The 23,430-nt window shown below is 31.0% G+C and overlaps 1 protein-coding gene across 3 annotated transcripts in view; it reads left to right on the top strand.

The window, feature by feature from the left end:
- Window positions 1-23,430, top strand: part of LOC112604358 (RNA-binding protein Musashi homolog Rbp6-like) — a gene marked incomplete at its 3' end in the record, with an annotated part of 335,083 nt that overhangs the window by 300,049 nt on the left and 11,604 nt on the right. For all 3 annotated transcript variants that reach the window (XM_025353345.1, XM_025353344.1, XM_025353346.1), the window contains 1 exon segment: window positions 8,321-8,369. In XM_025353345.1, the coding sequence (XP_025209130.1) occupies window positions 8,321-8,369 (49 nt within the window).

The raw sequence follows: 23,430 nt of genomic DNA, 5'->3' as shown, positions 1-23,430 counted from the left end.
AACATAGATATGGATGTGTGAACGAGAGAATTGTTTGCGGGCGTTGAATAAAAGGGACTTGTGGGTAATCTAATCTAACCAACTAATTTTCATAGTACTACGAAAAGGAAGAAATAGACGGGATAGATCAATTTATTTACACAACGGTTAAATTATTGCAAAAAGTTATTTTTAATTTTAAAACATTTTTTTCAAGTATATTATTCATAATAAGAATAAATCAAAGGTATATTAAAAGATATCGTTATAGATTAATTATCGCGGAAAGCAATGCATCAGAGTAAAAACTTATTTTATAAACAAATTATGTATGATGCAAATCATTTGACTAATTCGTTAAAGAGATAAATAAATTATATATGGTCAGTATAAGTGAAGTTATGACTCGGTTGAAATACAAACAAGCGAGCATTTGTAAATTAATTTCAGTGTTCTGGAAAAAATAAACTGCTTGCTATGAGAGACACAGTGTACCAAGTTTTATTAAAAACTCTAAATTTTAAGTTAAAAATTGCATTTCAGAATAAATTGCTTCGGAACGACATGGGTTGAAAATATATGTTTATTACGCTTAGTATGTAGCGGCTGCAGCAATAGCAGAAGCAGTTGGACCATAATGCGTGTCGTGAAATGTGATTTTTTTAGAGAGAGGGGAAACGCTGCAAAGAAAAAAACTTTCCGTGTGTAAAAAACCGTGAAAATCCTCGGTTCGTAGTCTTGGTGGGTGAGCGAGGTCATGGGGGTGAACGCAATGAGCGAGCGGATTGAAATCAGTTACAGTCGGGCGTAATATATTCCGTCGGCGTCTGAAGAGTTTTACAGAGAAATGTGACGGACAGAAACGTAATTAATGATACCCGAACGACGACGATGGTTGGTGGTGGTAATAATCGTTACTAATAGGAACTGGTAGGGGTGTGCGTGGTATTCGAGTACGGAGAAGGGTTGTTTAGTCGGGTAGGCAGTGGTTGTCAGTTACAGTGATGGGACAAAACATAAAACCGTGTCCGGTTCAAATACTACTCATGTGTGAGAGCCCGTGACGGTAATATTTGGCTCGTAAGTTCGCGAAAAAAAACATGAAAATTCTTCCCATAGGTGATGTAAAGGTTTACGTTGTAGTCATTCGTTGACAGGTAGGCTATTTTTTAACTCTGAGAGTTTAAACGGAATCCATGCTGGTGCAAAATAAAAAATAAGACAATAATACATAACATATAATAATATATCAACAATTCAAGGGTTGAATAATAATAAGGCTTCTTTGCTACTATAGACACGCATATATCTACGCAAAGTGTAGTTATTTCTAAATAATATTCAGGTCAACCGAACATCATTGTAGATGTGTTTAAAGTTCAATAAACTGTGGCAACCGTTGTCTGTATAGTTAAATTAAATATTTTAGAGTATTTTTGGTATATTATATAAAAATAATTATATTATATTATTTAGTACTAAGGTTGACAAATATTTAAAAAAATAAATAATTTCTACTTTTCCTCTATTGTTATTGTATCTTCTATGTTCCTTTTAATTATACTAAAACAATAAATTATTATTATTAAAAAACGCAATTGTTAAATAATAATATATTATTTATGTTCTCAAAATTAAAATATATTAGGTAATGTAGTTAATAACACAATACATTAGTAAACAACCAACAAATTCTATGGAATTAGAAATGATTTGACTAGAAGAAATTATTTACACAAGATGGCAATAATTTTCGACGATGACATGCAATTATTTATGAAAAAGGGTGAAAAATTTTCACTTAGTTTTATGGTATTTTTTGTTAAAAAAACGCGTTTGATTATAACCAATTTCTACTGCTTTTGTTTTGTTTTTGTCATCTATTCAGAAAAGGGTATCGCTTTGGGAAAACATATGAAGGTATATTATAGTTTGGTGATAACTTGTCGGCAGAAATAAAATACAATACAAGCCAGTTAAAAATAACTACCTAGCTATGCTCCTTTGGTAGGAAACGGACATGCAATAGTTGCTGTTGTCCTTAAACAAACAAAGTTGTATCAAAAGTCTGGCTTAGCATAAAATTTGTTTCTGGACTACTTATGGTAGCTATAAAATATATATATGATAGTACCTATACTATCATTTATTTTATTTCTTCAAAAAACCTTATTTATTTGTATTATAAATCTATTGACTTGAAGTTTTTGTTATTGTATAACATTCAAAAACTTATAATCTAAAAATAATACTTCGACACTAAAACTCTTTCAAAAGACGCCTAGTTAACTATTTTAAAACGCATAGAATAACGTGCGTAAACTTTAATTAATTAATAATAATATCGTATTATATTAAAAGACAAATGTTTAGCTCAATTAAAATATGTGTTATATTTTTTTAATAATTCTACTAATTTGTGAAATTTTATTATTACTATCATTATTTTAATTTTTTCTAAGTCCTAAGTAATCATTTTTTTTATTTATACAATATGACGTGTAGCTATTAGACCGACGTTTATTAAACAAGTAAATCATCTTACCGAAATTTAAACTTTTTGCGATGCGTTTATTATTTAATTATTATTTGGTTAATTTTTTTCATTAAAATTAAATGAGAATTTAATAAAGTAAGAAATTAGGGCTGGATGAAAACTTAAAAAAAATATATAAATATCAATAGGTATATTTATATAATAAATTTTTGTTTTAGTAGAAATTTTAAAAGTAATGCCCGAAAAATATTATAGTCCTAATAAAAAAAATTATTTATCTTTACATAAAAATTATATTTTTTTTTTTAAATGTAAATTTTTATGCAGTTTGTTTTAATGTTTATTTTAAAACTCGTTGTAAAATGAGTATGTAACATATTGCTTTTGCTCGGAGATCTTCCCCTACCGTATATATAATTAGGTTACATATATGCATAACATTCATTTGTATTTTCGTTAGGACTCACGTATACTTGAACACGTCGTTAAGTCCAATAGTATAGTACAAAAGAAACGACTTTTTGATTTAGCTGGCGAGAGAGGGATAGCGTTGAATTTCATATTTTGAACGGTTTTACATCAGACAAAAACTGTTTATGTGTATGTATGTGTTTATTCTAAACGTGTCCAAAGGGTCAGACGATAAACCATGTTAGGGTAGTAGAGCGCACGTTTATTTAATTGTCGATATAACTTTGTGTGACCCAAACAACCCTCACCTCCATAACGTCCCCTCTAAAAAAGTTAATAGTAAATATTGATAGCTCTTTCCCAAATTTCTATGGTGATTATAATTTGTAAGGATATCCCTAAACATATTATATACGTATACTCCGAGAATTAATGGCGTCGACACAAGTACTTAGTCCCCAAGTGCCAATGCGGTTTTCTTATTGTGTGTGGTAGGGGTGACAAAACTTTGTATAAACCAACTTTTGTTACTCCTATCACCATCCTTTAGTCTACCCACAATTTCACACCATTTTAGAATTTGGCCTGGTACCAGCAGCAGATGAGTTAGGAATTGAAATTCGGGGTGAGAAAAAAAAGAACATTAAATTCATTGTTGATAAAGTTTTCACACCCATAAAGGTTTTTCGTATACCGTTTTTCGTTTCTTTTTCCTACTCTTTTAAACGAGTCTTGTAGTTTGACCTATAGGGAACATTAAGCAGTTTGAGTAAGAACAGAGGTGGTAAAATACTGATACTACTGAGCACAATAAAATCGGCTCAATGGCACGGAAACTGAATGATAACGTTTTTGGGGCACGGCGAATAACTGGCGTCAGGAACTTTGGAGACCGGATTTCCTTTGTTTTCCGGTAGAAAAATAATGTTGAAAAAAACAAGAGGAGAGGAAAAAATATAATCATTGTTTAGTGAATATAAGAGGGACGAAAAATGTGTTCAGAGTACGGAAGAGATAATTTCTAGTTTCATAAAAATTTCGTGAAAACTATCCCTGTGTCCTTGGAGAATCTCTAAAATATTCAATTATATTATATAACTAACTATAAGCTGTGTGTTTTCAATTGAAAGTAATAACTACCCACACTTAATAAATTTACACGCTATTCTCGAGGGGGCAGAGAATATTTGCTACTGTAGGTTACTAGGGGTAGTATACGGAATTTATCATGTAACACTCCGAGTTGAATGTAGATTTACTGAATTTGAGCGAAATGAAAAAATGTTGATCTCTCAGATATGTTAAATAAGGAAAATATAATTTATGTTTTTATACTAAAATGTTTTCTCATATTTTATGGATTATAGATGATAAATTGAATGTTGAAAGTACATTGTACATATTCACGCGTGTAATTTATATGATTTAGTTAATTAGGAAATGTTAACAACGATAAATATCTTATAAAAAGTTGAATGATTTATTTATATTTAAAAAAAATGATTGACGAGACGTTAATATAATAATAGTAATAAATAATTAATCAAAAATAGCATAGAATAAAACTTTTATTGTAAATAAATTGACACATTAATTAATTCTTATAAATAAATTATAATAATAATTCTAAAAATAATATAATAAAATAAATTTTTTTCGTTCTTAAAAGTAATATTTAATGTTATGTTGTATCCATTAGTCACGCATTTTTAAACTAAATTATATTTGTTAAGTTTTACGAAGAATATCTCTTTGTTAATGTACAATATAGTATAATATACGACAATACTTGTATGCATTTGTTTTTCAATAATTATATTATTTTAAGCTTATAGGATATACTATGGACATAGTCGTAGTTTTAATTTAAAACGTTATTTGATCAAATATGAGATTTATAGCAAAGATTGTCATTATTTTAAATTTAACACATTATATCTGTACTGAAAGATAAATAGTGCTATTACTACGATTTTAATTTTCTTAGGAAAATTATGTTTTTGAATTTGTGATTTCTTACTTGTATATTTTGTTGCTATAGATAATTTTATACTATATAAGTTATTACAGGATAGTCTTAAAAGTAGCTATTACGTTTTTGTTAGTTCTCAATATTATGTTAAGATATTTATTTAATCTGCTCTTGAATCCTGAAATAAATTATGTATAGTATTTACCAACGAGTTTTAATTTTATCATGTCTATTCACTTTCATAATATTCAACCTAAATCATAAGACAAATATGTCGGACAAACATAATTAGCAATTGAATACGTATATCTATTGGAGATAAAAAACACATTGATTATATAGTGAACCAAAAAGATATTATAAAATATCAGTATAATCATTCTTATGCTGTTGATAAAAAATGATTAGGTTGTTTTTTTTTGCTGGTGTTTTTAATATCTTTGTGTTTTTCATGTTTTTCTATACATGTAATATATTTTGTTGATAAATTTAACAAATGCCACTATACACGTAGAAATAAAGTGTGGCTGTAATTATATATATTAAATACTCATCGAATCACAGTAAAAATTAATGATTTAATTCTTCAAATTTTTCAAACATCAGGTTTATTTTGCAGTTATATTTAGTTAACAATTAAATAGAATTTTTATTTTGTACAAAACAATTTAAAAACAAATTCCACAAAAATGTAATGATAAATATTTTATTGTATTTATAAATTAAGTATTTGATTAAAATAATTTTAATTTTATATCTATTTCAACTTTTAAGCATTATTTTCTTATTGATTGCACGTCTTTATTTTAGGCTGCTTAAGTTTCAATATATAAACTAAAATAACTGTTTGATATAGTGTATGAAACTTTTTTTAGATGATACTATAATATATTATATTAATATTGCTTGTGATCTGTATGTAATTGGCTGTAATTTGTTTCTTGGAATATCCCTTAATAAGATTTTAAGTTTCTATGTAAGATTGAATAACGCGTCCAAGTTTAGTTATGATATTCGAAGAGACTTTTGTATGTGTTATTTCTTAAATTATTTAGATTTTAACTTGCTACGAAATGCAAAGTTATACGCTCACTTTCTATACATATTATTTTTAAAGTTCCTAAATCGCACTGAAAGTTACGATTTACATTCTCTTAAGGAAATTAAACCAATAAATTTTAAAAGTTAAACAACTTTTCTCTAGTACCTATCGTCTGCAAGCGTATTAGTGTAAATTATGAAAATAAAAAAATGAATACCCCTCGGCATTCTACAAAGACCGTACTTTAAATAAAAATAATTTCTTTATAATAAATAACGTGTTATCAAAAGCACCTCTAGCGATTGAATTTTACGAATAATAATCATATAGTATATCACTGATTATCTTCTGTGAAAATAAATCGATAATTATAACTTCGTTGGTATAATATACCTACATATATTTGATCGTCAATTACAAACATAAATTTTTAACTAATATTTGTATTTGTATTTTATACTATAATTAATTATACTAATTATACTATAAAATTGGGCTTTCACAAAAGTTTTAAGTTCAGTGAAACCCAATATTTTTTCTGTCATAAAATAAATACAAAAAAAAAAAAAAAAAAAATATATAAAAATAATAAATGTATTACAATACTTTGTTTTAATATTTTGAGAAATGTTTGAAGTGGAGCTATTAATCTTTGAAAAGCAAGCGTATAGTATATTTTATTGAATAAAAATTGGCTGTCCTACAAATAATGTGTCAGTAGTTTAATTGTCGTCGGTCGTACAACGAAGCAAAACTCGTGTACCAACGGTGGGACATAGCCGAAAAATCGAATGGTTGAATGAATGTAGTCATACATTCAAAGTTTACCAAAACAAACATTTATTATAAAGTTTTATATTTTTTCTTTCCCCTTCAACCAAAAAGTCGGGTCAGCATAGACTTTTGGCGCCATCGTCCACCATAGTTTCTATGCCGCACACTTGAATTCACTTGGAAGGCGAGAGAAAACTGTATGCATTTTCCTCTTGTATTTATATTATATTATTTTTTTCTCTTCTTTTTGATTTCAGTGATATACGTTCAGTGTCACGTTAGATGTTTTTTTCCTTTACCAACTCTTCGCCTTTTCTAAGTACAAGGATTTTTGGAGAATTTTGACTTGTTTCACTTAACCTTTAAGTGGAGGACAAAAGTTCTTATAAATACAATATATTATATAGATGTTTATGGTATCTCACGGTATTTGGTATTTAATTCTCGCCTCTTCCTTAAAATTTAAGTATTATTTTTTTGGCATCATTCATTCTTGAAAATAGATACAGTTTGACAATTTCAACCAGTCGTTACTGCGCTCTTCGCTTATAAACGTGTTGTGAAAGCTCTTATGGATAGTTAGTAATTCGCCGAGTGAAATAAAATTTAACATTATATAATATAATATTATTATCATGTGAATGATTTTATGCTATCAACTTTGTAAAATGTTGTGTTTTGTTTTTCCATTCACTTCACCCGGTTCGTTAATAAACTTGGTGGCGTCGCGTCCGTGATTTATTAGTTGGGGCACTTTTGTAACCTTATTTGTCTACCGTTTATTTAGGAACTCATCCATTAGCCAATTACTGTGAACGGCTCTCTAGTGAGCGATGTATTATCTTCATAATATTGAATTAACTGTCAAGTCATGAACAAATCGGTTTCTGGTCATGTATAAATACATTTTTGTGCATAATATGCTTCTAATACAAAAACATTATCAAAAAAATATGGATATTATATTTAAGAATTTTCCAGAAGAAGTTCAATCGTTTATTATAAAGGATTATCTTAAATGTTAGTTCAATGGAAATAATTTTTTATAATAGGGAAAATACTAGTATTACAACATGAATCGTGGCTTTATATTTGCTGGACATAATCTTTGATTTTTAGATAAATATTAAATAAAATATAAATATATTCCGTGATTGATTTGTATATATATTTTTATTTTGTGTATAATACACCTATGTAACTAGTTAGTACTTTAGTCAAAATTGTTATCAGGTGTTTATAGAACACGCGAACAAACACACTAAATTAAAAAAAAAAAAAATGTAAATAGTTAAATGGAACACCAATACAAACTATTATAGTTTAATAAATTGTATTATATATAAGTATTAATGAACTCATAACCATATAGAAATATAGAGTTTAGAAATATAACCGTTAAAAAGACCCGTATCTTTATTATAATATTTAGTCTATACCACTGTAAATTATTGTATTATATTATTTAACAGCAAGTTGCGTGCTTGTAATCGATGTGAAACGCAAAGAATGTGTAATGAACCTATCGAATTTTGTAAATGCTAAGATTCCCGGTATTGCAATACACATGTTTTGTATACTATTACACGAAAATATTTATTATATTGCTTCTCCATGTTTAATCTTATCTGTGTTTGTGTTTCAGATTGAAGACGCGATGTTAATGTTCGACAAACAAACAAATCGACACAGAGGTAAGTTTGGTTTATTTCCTAGCCCTTATTATTATATCGTATGTAAGTGGGTATAGGGACAAGAGAAATTGCTATCCGTTAAGCGTCCATAAATTTATATATATATATATATATATGTTGTTTTTTGAGAAAGAAATCCAAGAAATGATATTTTTTTATCACCGCAAAGGTTTTGGAAAAAAAAAAATAAATGGGAGGGAAAAACGTCTACCGACAAATTTGTTGTGCGTTTGATTTATCGTCAGATTTACACAACCACGTCCGATTATTGGCCAACAAGAGCAGATATACGGTGAGAGAGAAAAAAATATAATATTTGCTACTGTGGGATAAGAAAATGTGGTTGAATCATCGCGTGTGATAGGCGTGGTGTGAGGAAAGAAAAAAACGAATATATACCTATGCGCACACACACATGCACATACACTTCACGTACATTCTCGAGTGCGACATTCTCCGTTTTGAAGGCTGGGGTTGAATAATGAGCATACTAGGGGAACCGCCGTAAGGATGCCTATTAAGGGATGTTATACGAAGCGTCTCTTAGGGCGGCGCCAGCACCTATAAGAATTATGACGAACCTACCCGTCTTTGCGTTCGACGCTCATCGCTTTATATAAAAGACCTAGTAGGGGAAAAAAGATAGAAGTAGAAGAAATCCGTGTGTATGACGTTAGATTTTTCACTCTCGTAAGGTGGGCGTCTACTGGTTGACGGAGGCCAAGTTGGAACACTGTACATCAAATAGCACATAAATTTATAAAAAATATCCACCGCCTATTTTTCATGAACTGATGACGTTCAGCTATACTGACGGACTCGAAAAAATAAATAAATATTGTCTATTCACCTCAGCTATAAAATATTTGTAATTCTGCGTATCTACGTACTATACGCATCGTTCAACTAAAGGGTTACATATAATTAGATATATTTCTTCCGTTATAGATTTGTAATGAAAACCAATTGAATTTTACGAAAAGCCTTATTGTTTTGAAATTCGTTAGATTTGGAATTGACACAATTGGTGTTGAGCAACCGGAATTGTATTTACTTTGGAATAATCTAAAACGAACGTGGGCTTTAAAGTTTTCTTTATTCCCCGTTTGAAAAACTGAGAAATATGATATCCAGTGTTTCAATAAACTAACTTAGTCAACTCTTGATATGTAAAATATGTCAATTTAAACTTTGATGTTATTTTCTTAAAAGTATTCGTTCATTTTCCCTTGCCATTTGATTTAAAGTTTTGACTTATTTAAAAACTTTAATCTCGGCCAACAATAAGTTGTTTAAAATGAATTCAATTTACTCAATATCGGCTAGTCTTGCGATTTTATCTGATTTTTTAAACACAATTTCCCCTTGTGAAAATTATGAGAACTTATTTCACAGTTTATTTTTTATTTTTTTGTGTATCAATTTTTAAATTCCTTAAAGTTATTTTTCCGTGAAAGAATGGAATATTATAAATATTTCTTTTCTTTTTTTTTTTTTGTGATTCTCTATAAATTATGTTTATTATATATTTTGGCGTTGGCTCTCGGGATGAAAACATAGTGGCCCGGGTGTGTAGGCGATAAATTACTGATTGAAATAAAAGGAACTCGATCGAAGTTAATGGCCTTTTTAAGGAAAAAGCAATATCCTTGAGGCCGTATAATTCTTAGGGTGCGCTGGTTATTATCTTATTTCAGCGCCTTAGTCAATCCTGAGCCAATTTAATTCTCAACACTTGAGTATCTATATTTCTTTTCCAGTCAATATGTTTTATTTTTTTCTTATTTTTTTTTTTTATGTATATATTTATATAGAATATGAAAAAATAAAAGTGAATTTCGAAACGTAAAAAAATATTTACGTGTACTATTTATTATTAATATATGAATTTAAACGGGTTGGATTTTTTTTTAAGTTGTGTATATCCGAGTTGGGGAAAGCACGTTGATAAGTAAATAAGTGATTGTACCTGCACTGCGTATGTGAATGGATCTCGTTGGCAGTAGCAGTGCATTTCGCATTTAATTGGAATAAGTACTTTTCCATTTCCACCATTCGTTTTCGTCTGCGGATCGTAAATACGAAAACGAAGATTTGTGTAAGTGAAAACGCAGGAAGGATTTTAAAAAAAGAGAGAGAAATATTTAGTAAGTGAATGAGTGGGATAGAGATGTACGGGAGGTGAAATACTTAAGAAACTCACCGAGATTTGGCTAGATTTAAGGTTTAATTTCGGCCCTGTTTTCAGGATTAAACCATCTCGGTGCTTCACTCCGGAAAATTAGCTCGTCCCCTCCTTAATCTCGTACCATCGTATTAGTTTGTATATATACTTATCCCGATAGGAGGCTTTTAATTATTCTGGCACAAAACGACGTTTTTATGTCTAATAACACGGTTGTGACATGTTTTCTTTATGTTTTTCCCCTTTATCGTTAATCATTATGGTTATTTTTATTATTATTAAAACATTCGAGTTTTAAATGGAAAACTATTATAATAATATCTGTACACGACGTTTATAATACTATAACGTCTGGTTGCTTTTTTTTTTTTATATATGGTAATAACAATAATATCATAACCAACTAAAATACGTTTGTGGTGCAAAATTAAATTATTATAAAAAATTGCGACGTGGGATAACCAAAAAAGTTTTGAGCGAAATAATATAATAGTCATCCAAAAAATAACAATAAACATAATGCACGCAGCGAATATAATAAGTAATAATAATAAAATAATATAAATGCATTTTTATTTTTTAATATAAAAGATACAGTATACGTATATAATAATATAATATATATATCGTGGCTAGAGGGACAATCCGCGCGATGGCAAAACGTCGGCGAGGGCGATACGGCCCGGGCCGGTCATTAGTCTTCCGCTGTCAACGGGACTGGGGTCTACGCTTCACTTCCACCGCTGCTGCCTTTGCTACCGTGCCGTTCTCCTTCGCTTTTTCCGAACCATAAACTGTACTGCGGTAGAGCAAGAAGTAGTCATAGTGGGTGAGAGAGAGAAGATGTGCTGCACACCCTTAAAGCATTGGTCGCTTTTGGTAAAACCATAGGAATCGATACGACGTGTGTATGTGTATTCACGTTAGCTATACACAAAATGTGTAACCTTATAACAGTGCTGGTGGGTTGTGCTGAATTTTTTTTTACAGGAAACATCTCTTCATTTTCAGTCGCTGACACGCATTGGTCGAACAGCGGATACAGGGGAAAAATACGTTGTTACTTTCGTTTTGTTTCCTAAAGGACGTTTAAAAAAATACAATTTTAAATTTCCACAAAGCCATCATTTATCACTTATCAGTATTTATTTTTTTAAACATTGCATTTTTTTCAAATTTTTTTTTTATTTTCAATGAAATTGCTTGATCTACATATTATGACAAAAACACGGTGTGATTATCTTTTTAGATATAGACAGTTTTAAACAAACATAACACGATATAACATAGGTACGATGTATTATATACGTTAGTAATGTCTTATATTATAAAATAATAAAATATATTATATTTATATTGGATAAATACAATGGTTGTTTTTATAAAAAATAAAAATTTATATTATATAATATATGTGACCATATTGTGTATCATATTATTTCGATTTTCTATTACTTGGTATTTTTGTATTTTGTTTATCGCTGTACAATAGTATCAATAGTGTTGTGTATTGTGCTACTATAGTCTTACAGTGATAGTGCGCATATTGACTGTTTGCTCCCTAGACATTTCAATACAATATTTTATGTAATATTTTGGCTACTATTTACAAATGGCTGAAGAGTTATTGTATGATATTTTAGTCTAATTGATAGTCCTATATTTTTTTCGTTATTATAGTGATTCATTCCTATGTGACAATAATTTTCTCAATTAAATTAATCTTTTTTATTTAATCATTCCCGTTGACGAATGTTTACACTACGATGTACATTACATTTATTTAATTTGAAATCGTGGGATATTATAAAATAAAAATGAATAACAATTATTTTTATTTTAATGATTTTTGTATTGTAGACACAGAATTTATACAAAATATGGAATGTACTTATAATAATTAGATTAATAGAACTCTTTAATGAAATTCCATTCTAGTTCGTTATTAAAATTTAACATTTTGAATAAACTGTCTGTTTGTTTAACGGATTTGAATTTGTTATTTAATGTATGTATAGGAAATTTTAAAATGCATAGTTTTATGTTTTTATTTATCTTATTATTTAATGGTATTAAATAAAAGTAATTTATACTTAAGTATAACATATCAAGTATTCCTTGAGAAAACACAATCTAAGATCGTTGATTTTAATTTACATCATTATACATAGGTATTTTTGTTTATTAAATTTATATAATTTATTCATACTTATCGAATTTGTCAATTATTATCGTTGAACAAACAATTACGGTCAGGTACTTAGAGTTGACTTGTAGTAGTGACAATATTAATTTGCTGCATATACTAATGGTATTTACGCGCGTATTGCAACGTGTACGAGTGAGAGGGGTGGATTTATAGTAGATTAAAATGGAGTGGCCCTTTCAACATAAATTTGTTCAACAAGACCCCGAGCTCGTTCAGTACGTATTTTATATTACACAGCGAGCGCACCATAAAACCCTTCCAAACCCCGCAGATCAATTATCTATCAAAGATTTATGTTTTTTTTTTCTTTATTCCCTCCATTCTTGTTCTTTTTATATCTGAGTGAAATATCCGTAATTCATCCTGTTAAAGGTACAACGGGTGGGTTTAAAAGTGGCGGAGAGGAGTATTGATATGGTGAGGTGGTACCGGTGATTGCGAGTGGTGGGGATACGAAAAAATAAGATAAATGCACATCGGACTATCGGAGCAGACGAAAGGGCAACGATTGAAAACGATTGTCTTATACACAAAGCGTCGTTTCAACTGCAAAAAGGAAGCCCTCGACGATAATTTGACAGGCTACGTCTGGGCCAGGCATACAAAATGCGAAAGATTTTCGTATTCCGCGCCCATTAATCAATCCTCGATCCTCGATGTATACCCGACAGATATTTCGACGTGCGACCAGTGTTGTTTCCGTGATTAATATCTCTATCGGTTGCTCTTCCTCCTACCGTCACACTCGAATCTGCACCTAACACATAAACCGCTGCCATTCTTACCGACTTTCTTATCAATCGCGTACGTTGAGTGTTTCACAGTTTTTTCGACTATCGGTAAATAAAAAAAAAAGTGCTTGTGCATCACTGCGTTCAATCTGTGTATATAATCAATTAATTAATTATTATTATTTAGATAAATCGTGCATTATAAAAATCAGTTCCGTTTCTGACTAATAAAAAATATAAAAAATCACATTTTACCTATTTTGTTGAATATATTCTAAAAATAATTAACTCATATTTAATTATTCATCTGTTATTGGTTCGGAGTTTCATAGATCTAGTGTGAATTATATTATTATATGAATAATTTTATTTCATGTTTACAAAATATATGAATATAGTTAAGATTAAATTTACACTTGAAAAGGTTTTTTTATATCGTTCGTTAGGTTTTCCAAGAAAGTGTATGTCGATAATCGAATGCATTCGTGCAATATTTAATGCATTATGTATAAAGACGTGCTTAATTTAATTTAATCATGCGATTTTGTTAGTGAGAACAAACATTTTAATAGATTCGTTTACACTAATGTTAATTATCCACACTTAATGAAGTCTGCTTTTCCTCGTTAGTGACTTGAAAACATAATAATTACGATAGAATAAGTAACTTTATAATTTATACATATTATTTTTAATATAATTATTTATTATTACTAATGTAAATTTATAATTAATAATCCTATTAATAGAAATGTTTGTATAATTTCGAAAATTATTTATAGAAAATCATGATATTCACACTTCTTTAATGAGACAAACATTTTTACTTAATTTTATTTATCCGTACTTATTATTGTTATTGTTCTTTGTACGTTAAAATTTCAGATACAGAGTATAAATATAAGACTTGAACATAATATACCACTTGAAATGTAAATAATAAATAATCAATGAATCTTTACGGTTTCAAAAGGTTTAAAACCTTATGAATTGTTAATAAGGTATTTTATTTTTACTGTTTAAAAATAAAATAATAATAAAACAGGATACAGCTGTCGTAAAATTTATCTTTTTTTCAAAAATAAATTGATTATTTGAATTGCCTCATAGGTATTCTTTTATTATCGTATTTATTCGGTATTATTGTTTTGGTAACAGATTGACTTATGGGAAAGGATCGGTGACAATTTTTTTTTTTTATCTTAAACAACTTTTTAATATATTCTATACCTTTTCTCATCATACAACAATGTTTATTCAAATTGTTCAATGAAGTATCAGAAAAAAGCAACTAAAAAGTGTTATTGAAAATCATATAATGATATGATATTATATTTTTATATTTTATGTATTTTAACACTATTACAGTAATACTATAGTCTCATATTTCTTGAGTATTAAGTATCGTATCATCAAATACATTTTATCATGAGCAGGACGTTTTATACTTTTTTTTTTTGTTTTCGTAGAAAATTTTGACAAATTTTTGAACTTTTAAACTATTTTTTTTTGAAAAAAAAAAACCATAAGCAGAGTAATTAATAAAATAAAACTTAATTTTCAAAGAAGTAAAAAAAAAAAAAACTATTCCTATTACTATTAGTATTGCATTTTCTAAGTTCAATAATCATGTCCATTATCGATCGTGTGATGTTTATTATAATTACTATTGTGACAAGTATGAAGTATGTATATGAAGTATGTATATGATATATATATTTGTTGTTATATGTTATAAGAATATATAATGACCATCATATATAAAGGTGGACCTATATACCGTTGGTTTAATTTTTGACAATTTATTTGTTTTTCGAAAGACATTATTATTGTCATTTAAAGTATTATGAAAGGTAGCTCTATATATGTATATAGGTAATTTACGAAAAACAGAACCACAATAATAATAATAAATAATAATAATAATTACTACATATACGCAATTTTTCGACGGGTGCGATTATTGTATAGTTTTAGGCGGTGCGGTGGAGTTCTATTGGCGATAGCGTAGAACTAATTGGTTTTCTCGATACAACTGTATTGGCATGTGGGATTTCACATTGTTGACTGTTCTGTTGTATGCGCATGTATCAAACATTTCTATATATATATATATACTGTTCACGTTTTGTTAATGAAGCAATAAGTCATGAGATGTATTTTATAAAATATATATACGAGTTTCAGAAGGTCGTTAATGAAATCTAATGAAACGTAATATCGGAGTGGGGCAATTAGGAAGAAATGTAATTGTATTGGAAAGTAGTTATGGGGTTGGAAAAGAATTTGGCTAGTTTGTAGGCGACTATATCTACCTATAATATAATACCCGTGGGCAGCAAGCACATAAATATTGCCTACATTCTACCAAGTTATACGTCACACACAAGGAGCACACCCGCTGTTAACTTATTAATGTTTCTCGACTACCATCAGTTTACCGACCCCATCGCTCACAATCCTCAGTCTAGTGCGTAGAAGAGGAAAAGTCTCTGCTTTTGCTTATAACCTCAAAATCGCGGAGAAAATAACAAGGAGAAAGTCAAACAACAAAATAGTTACTGGATAATTTCACGTGGGTGAACGAAACAGCAAGAGTTTCCAACGAATTATATTCCTTTGCGCTTTTACCCAATGTCAACACAGTTGAATCCGCTGTAGGTACCTCAGTTGGTTCTATGGGATTCTATAGGTGAGAGATTAAATATCATGACCATTATTATTATTATTATTATCAAAAGTCCTACAAGACGCATATTATTTATAATATTATTGTTCTGTGCAACCCACATGTGACTTCTGTTAATCGCATGTATACATTTAATATTTTTATTATTTTATACTTAAAAACGATTTCGATTTTGAACCATTTTCATCGAAATCGGAGTGACGCAAAAATACAACAAGCGAGTATTAAATACAATGACGTATCGATCGCAGTGAATTATTAAAAGATTGAAGAAACTAACAATAAAAGTAGGAAGAATACGCTGTATCTTTTCCAAGAACAAATGCAAACCATTATTATCAATGAATATTCATTTTTATTATTTCAACTATGATTAAAACAGGATCGCGTATATTTTGAGTGTTCAAACGTTCATTTAATGAAATTTATATTTCAACAATTTTTATCATTCGTTTGCATTTTCACTCGATACGATGAGTTTATATAATGTATTATTGTATTTATAAAAGACAATGATAGTTATAAAATTTGATAATATCTTCCGTGACTATGTATTGTTAGGATCTCAAAATATTTCTAACTCTAGGAGATAAATCTGCGATTCGTTAACGTGATAAACTAAATAATATATTTAAAAAAATCATTTTATATGTTAAGGAATTCTAGTTATAACACACCTGTTCAAAATCCTAATTCGGCCAAACGCATAATATTATGATATGTGGTAATTTTTGATAAATCAGTGGAGTAGGTACTTCGTATTTGATAATAATACGCATAAGAGTACTTATATGTACATATTATTACAAATGGAAATATTATATATATAGTTTCTAAAATAAGCGCATTAATATTATGTTGATTATTTTATTAAAATCTTTAGAAGAATATTTTGATTTTTCGTGAAAATAATAATAATTATTAAGCGTACCCATATTTCAATGAAATTTCACAGAGAGATTGACCAATACAAATTAATATGATTATATTGTTTTGAAACTAATACATTTGTTTCGTTTTATAAAAATTAGTGATATAATATTATACGTTTTCCATTAAAATTCATGTTGTAAATAATCCTTATCTTCAATAATCGCGTGACGTTCGGAAAAAGTTCGGGCAAACGGCCAGTTTAATAGAATGCGTTAAATCCCGTAAAGGAAGATAGCAATAATACAGTGAAAAAGAGAAAAATAAAATCACCGCCAAGAAATTGTTTTAATTAGGTTAGAGCGGTGGTGGCAAATAAATAGCAGCTATCTACACACACCTCTACCCACAGAAACCCCCAGCTGCGATAATTTCATTTTCGGCTCTTTAATTTATATACTTTTTGGCCATTATTACTTAATTTCTTTTTTTCTTTTTTTACTTCACCCCGCTACACTAAAAATAAAGTTTACCATTCCGACGGTAGGTACTTAGTCTTATATATATATATTAATTCATTCTACTTATTTATTCCAGACAAAACTCGGTGAAGTTTGTTTTTATTTGTTTTTTTTCCGAGCCTCTAAGTCCAACGGCGTGGACGAATTTAATTAATGTGTACGTCGTATTCGTATTGTTTGAACAAAGCGCGCGCATATAATATTATTATACACTATTATTATAATATTCAAGCAAAGAGTTAGTGGAAATATCTAGCTAATTACAGCGCGCGTGCGTGTGTATAGAGAATGTGCCACCGCTGTTATTCAAATACTCGTGCGCGCCCCCGCACAAATCGTCATCGTTGTTGTATAGTATAGGTAGAGTCGCCGACCTTTTTTAGTCATCTGTTTTTTAGAGATAACCGTCTGAATGCATGTATGCGTTAATAGCAATTAAACACAATGGAAACCCATTTCTGACTGTGGCGGTAGAATGAATGTGTGTGCGAGTGCTTTAGTGTGTGTAGACGTCTGCGTGTCGAAATCCGTCGGCAGCGATGATAGAGTGTACGTACCATAATATACAGACGCGCGGTACAGACAAACGCAAACACACACAAGACTGAAACTACTCTGTTTTGGAACACGCGTTCTCCATTATCACAGTCGCTTCTTGTTTTCACAGATATGATGAAAAGTGTATTCGTATGCATACACACACATACATTAGTCCATTAGAGGTTGTTGACACAACGCGGAATCGTTACAACATGGCGCACATATATACATACACCCATAGATTCCTCTCCGTCACCACAACTTGCGCACCTAAATCCGTTTATACAACTTGTTTTTATACTTTCCACAACGTCATCATATATAGCTATTTCCCTATTTTTTTCATACCCCTCCTTACCATCCCTTATCGCACACTGTTAGTCCACCCGAATTTCGTTTGCTTCGCGGTATAGCGGTGTATTCAATAATATTGCCGCTCTTCGGTCTTTCCCATGCGACAGAAACGCTTACGAAGCGACCGAATGTAAGCGAAAAAAATATTACGAAATCGTCGTTTTTCAATATTACACGCAATACTTTTGCTTCGGATCAGACATAAAGAAGAGCGAAAAACAAAATATAACGGGTCAGACACACAACAACTGAATAAATGTGCAGGAGTGGCGAAACGAAATAATAATAATAATAGTGATTGTAATAATAATAAAAGAAACAAACCTAAAGCCATTATTTAGAATCGTCCGAGTGCGAGTTCTTGTGTATTCTGGTTATTTTTTACGCGCTAGTGTATTTTGTGCATGTGCGTGTATTTTCAGCGCAACGGCTTAGCAGCTGCGAGCCTCCTACCCCTTTACGGTCCACCCCTTCATCGTTTGCCTGAACGCCGAAAACCATCGTCCCTTATAACTACTGCCTTGCACACCGCTTTTCTGGTCAAATGGATTTGTGGCCGTTAGGGAAAACGGTATATACCATTGCCGGCGGTACCTCTACTCACGTGTGTGCCGAGTAGGTATTATGTGAATATATATATATACATCAGCTGGGGACCGTAGATAAATCACGACCTCGTTGCACGTGTACAATATGCGAGCACACGCGAGGCCAGGTTGTAATATTATTACTATAATTATTATTTTTATATTCGCGCACGAGACTAACTAATTTATAGCTTATATTATATTGTATTATATACCGGTCGTAATAATTATTTTTTCCTTCATGGCTTTCATGATAATATGCAGATAATAATATAGTTTCAGCCGTTAATATTCACACAATCCGGTCGGTTTTGTTGGGTGATTTAAAACGTCTTCCGGTGTTCCCATATTTCACATAACATAATATTTGTGATATCATGATGATATTTTTACCAAAATAATATTATTTAATACATTTTTTTTAATCGTACTATCATTGTGATCGCTTATTCCTAGTCAATACCAATAACTATACGTCTATACACAGGATAGTTCCGACCATGTATGACCACGACGTCCGATGCAGGGTAACGGCCGCGGCAGCCAGAACCTTATCTCGTATTAAATATTCGTTCACGAACGATTACATATATAGTACAATTCACGCATAATTACCCACTCTCAAACGTGCGCTTTAAATACCTATACATGATATATAATAAGATTTTGGTGATAATTATTTTGGTTGCCCCTTTCCCTGTACTCACCATTACACGAGTATTAAACTACATTTTGCAGACTTGCTATAACACGCATCACGGACTAAATACACACGTGCAGGAGGTGCAGCGGCCGTGTTTTCGGAGAGTGGTCCTCGTCCTCTGTGCGATATAATGTATACATAGTATAGTCGAAAGTAACAGCCGAACGATAGGTACACGGAAAAACCATTTGCCCAATGGGAGAAATTGACAGATGTTTATACGCGTAATCCATTTCACTGTATTGTTGTGTATTTATATACATCGCGAGCACCACCACTATCCCTTACCCTGACATTTCCCGAGTTCGATTTACATCCATCTCCATTGACGGTTTGACGTCATCGTCGAGACTACGCTATGTATTACATACATTTATAGAAGTGCAGTATACGACTCAATCTTTTTGGTGTTCGTCGAAATATTGAACTTCGCGGCCGAAATTTTATTTTAATAGTGCAGAGCCCAATTGCATGTGTATTGTGTATATATTATACTATGATGCATAATAAATAATAAACAAATATTATAATATATCGTACTCGAGTCCAAACGTACGAAGCGTATCGGTTTACCACATGGTTATTTGTATCGTAGATTTTAAACTCCAAGTATAAAACCACCATCAAGTGAGATAATACTCTCGCTCGGAAATTTAAAAAAAAAAAAAAAGTAATAATAAATGTAACAAATTTAACATATCATGCCGCTTATATTTTCCGGAATGCTGGTGTGTTCGTATAAAGTGCGTACAAGTGTTATAAATGAAATTGTGCATCTATATAATAACATTAATAACATTTTATTTTATACACGATATACATATAGGGAGGTTAAATTACATGGCATTATAAGAAATGCGGTGCTGTTGGACGAACAGGCATACTCATCTCGTTGTGGCGTGTGGGGAGGCTTACAGTGCACAGGGAAAAGATGTGCTTGTGGTGTGGAAGGTCGTCATGGGATGTATGAGACGCAGTTGGGTTTTTTCGTGCGAGTGGAGACAAAGATCACAGAGACATCGGGCCAAAACGATTTACGGTCCGTGGAAGAAGACGGAGATAGAATGAGAGATGCAGCAGCCGCCACGCCGCCACTCTTGCTGGCGGATTACATTTGGCAACGGGACAAGATGTGTGAGGGGCTCGGCCCGTTGTGCCATCAAATTCATGGAAAATTGCCAACCGCGTAATATGAACGGCGAAATTACCGGAAAATCCCATTTCCGCGTTTGTTGTATATAAACGTGAGGTAAAGGTTTTTCTCTCATTTTTTTTTTTTATTCGCTCATGCGCCCCGCAACGATTTTCTTTTAAAATATTAGATAATAATAAATCCTAATGGCATTACATCACATTATTGCTATTATTATTAAACACATCACGACGTGCGCCACTTCCAGCTGTAGAGTATTGAAATATTTTCGGCTTAGTAAACCTGCATCTATTTAGGACCAAACTGGACTGTTCGGCAGTCATTAACTTTAGTATTATTACCTCTGCCGCAGCCAATGTATACACGACGTAATATATTATTATATTACGCATTAAACGGTGATTACCGCGGTAGGTTTCTCGTCTACATCCCGCAGAGGATGGTTAGTCGAGATAAACGCGCGGCCAAATATTTGCGCTATAAGTCGTCGTTGGGCGCAATAACAAGGAGCACACAATGCTATTAAACAAACGATAAGACAATATACAATATACCTATATATAATATATTTACACGGGTAAGACCGTCCAAACGACCAGTTGGTTCGATTAAATGGAACGCCGTGGTGTACTGACGAAGTATAACTAGTATAAGTAAGTACACGGTCGTGGTAGTTATTTTTATTAACACATAATAATTATTGCAATGGTATATCATCAAACCGCGCTCTATCGCTTAAAGCTTGTTTGCTCGCCGTTTGCCATTTATAATGTTTATTACTTCCAAAACTCTGCAATAATATTATATACACGGATATCGTGTTCTCCACCTAATTCATACCCACAGCCATATATGTACCCATTTGGTGTACACGCGTTGGTTACAAGGAATACCTCCGTTCACGGTACATATACATTTAAATTATTTATGAAGCCTGCAGGCTATTTAAATTTTCTATTTTACAGTGACCGTGCAAGTGAATAATTTAAAAGTATCATTGCTGTTATAGAACATTTCTGTTGATAATAACGTGAAATGACTTTCTAATTTAAAAGCGAGCTCAAAGGAAGCGTATAGACATATGATAGTTTAATGTCAACCTTATCCATAAAATATAACATAATGAGTATTAACATTAATTACTAATCTGTTGTAACCGCGATTGCGTTTTATATATTGGTACCTAAACAACTACGATGGAGTATAAACGAAAGCTATTATATTTAATCTTTATGTTCATTTTGAACGAACATTATGATTTCTTTGTGCATTGTACTGTTAAAATACCGAATACCAACTTCTGTGTCACTGTTAAACAGAGAAACAAAAAAACAAAAAAAAAATCTGAAGAGTTTATAAGGAATATAGTTATAGATAATACAACATTATATAATCAGTATGTGAAAGAGAGGGAAAAAATGAGACAACCCTATATGTAGTCATCGTGGCGTTCAGACCTCGCTCGATGGAGGGCAAGAAAACGCAAACCGATATATTGTTGTATGGTGGTTTTTAGGGGTGTATAAATAATGTGTGTGTTGAAAACGTCAATAAGCTCGGGAGCGGCCGTTTCTTTGCCGATGAGAACTCAGTTAGCAGAAGCGGCGTTGTTGTTTACAGGGTAGAGTTGGGGGTCAATATTATTTCGTGTTCATGCTTAAACTCAATTTTGCCTGATTCGTAATATGGGCGTTGCCCCATTGCTGAAAACATTACTTATTTTAATCCTGGTTGAAAAATTGGTAATCGTTTTTCACCCGCGGCGCATAGGCACCTCTAACTATATGTGTATATATGAACTTTGCCGGATACAGCCGTCAGATATGACTTTCACCAATTGTATATTTAATAACGTACTTTTTATCGATATTTAATAATTATTACTCATCGTTTATGCATCCGGAGCTGTAAAATAAAGAATAGATCGTTAGCAAAAAATAATATGGTTTCTTACTTCTTTAGTCTAGAATTCCTGTGTTGCTATAATAAAAATGCCATACGCTTTTGGTTTGGCGCATTACTATTGTGCGGTCTTCTCAAAATCTTAGTAGTCACTTAGTTAAACTTTTAATATAGTTTTCTTAAAAGGAACAAGCTCCTGAGTTGGATGTTAAGTTTTTACTATGACCTCACTTTTTAAAATATACGGATTTGTGTTTTCTTATTTTCCGTTGGCACACCCATCATTTTTTTTTTTTTTTTTGAGAACGGTTTTGCATTGATCCCTAACGGACGTCATGTTTACGTACTTTGTGTACACTGCCAAAAATGATGAATACGCTGGTAGATTTGCTTACGGATACAGTATTTTTTTGTCTGAAAAGCGTAACAAGAAAAAATGACGTTAAAAATGAATGTTTCATTGTATTTTCAGTATTTCATTAAATGTTATCTATCGTCCACACCGGACACACTTTTAGTTGTCAAAACTCTTCGAGGACGTTGTATAAATTTAGTAGGAAAAAAATACCGTTCGTGGGTGCAAAATACAAAATGTATCCTTCTTACCAAAAGTATAT

Source organism: Melanaphis sacchari, unplaced genomic scaffold (genome assembly GCF_002803265.2).
Source record: "Melanaphis sacchari strain LSU unplaced genomic scaffold, SCAv2.0 Contig11_pilon_pilon, whole genome shotgun sequence".
Taxonomy (NCBI): domain Eukaryota; kingdom Metazoa; phylum Arthropoda; class Insecta; order Hemiptera; family Aphididae; genus Melanaphis; species Melanaphis sacchari.
This window is presented reverse-complemented; position numbering and strand designations above follow the sequence as displayed.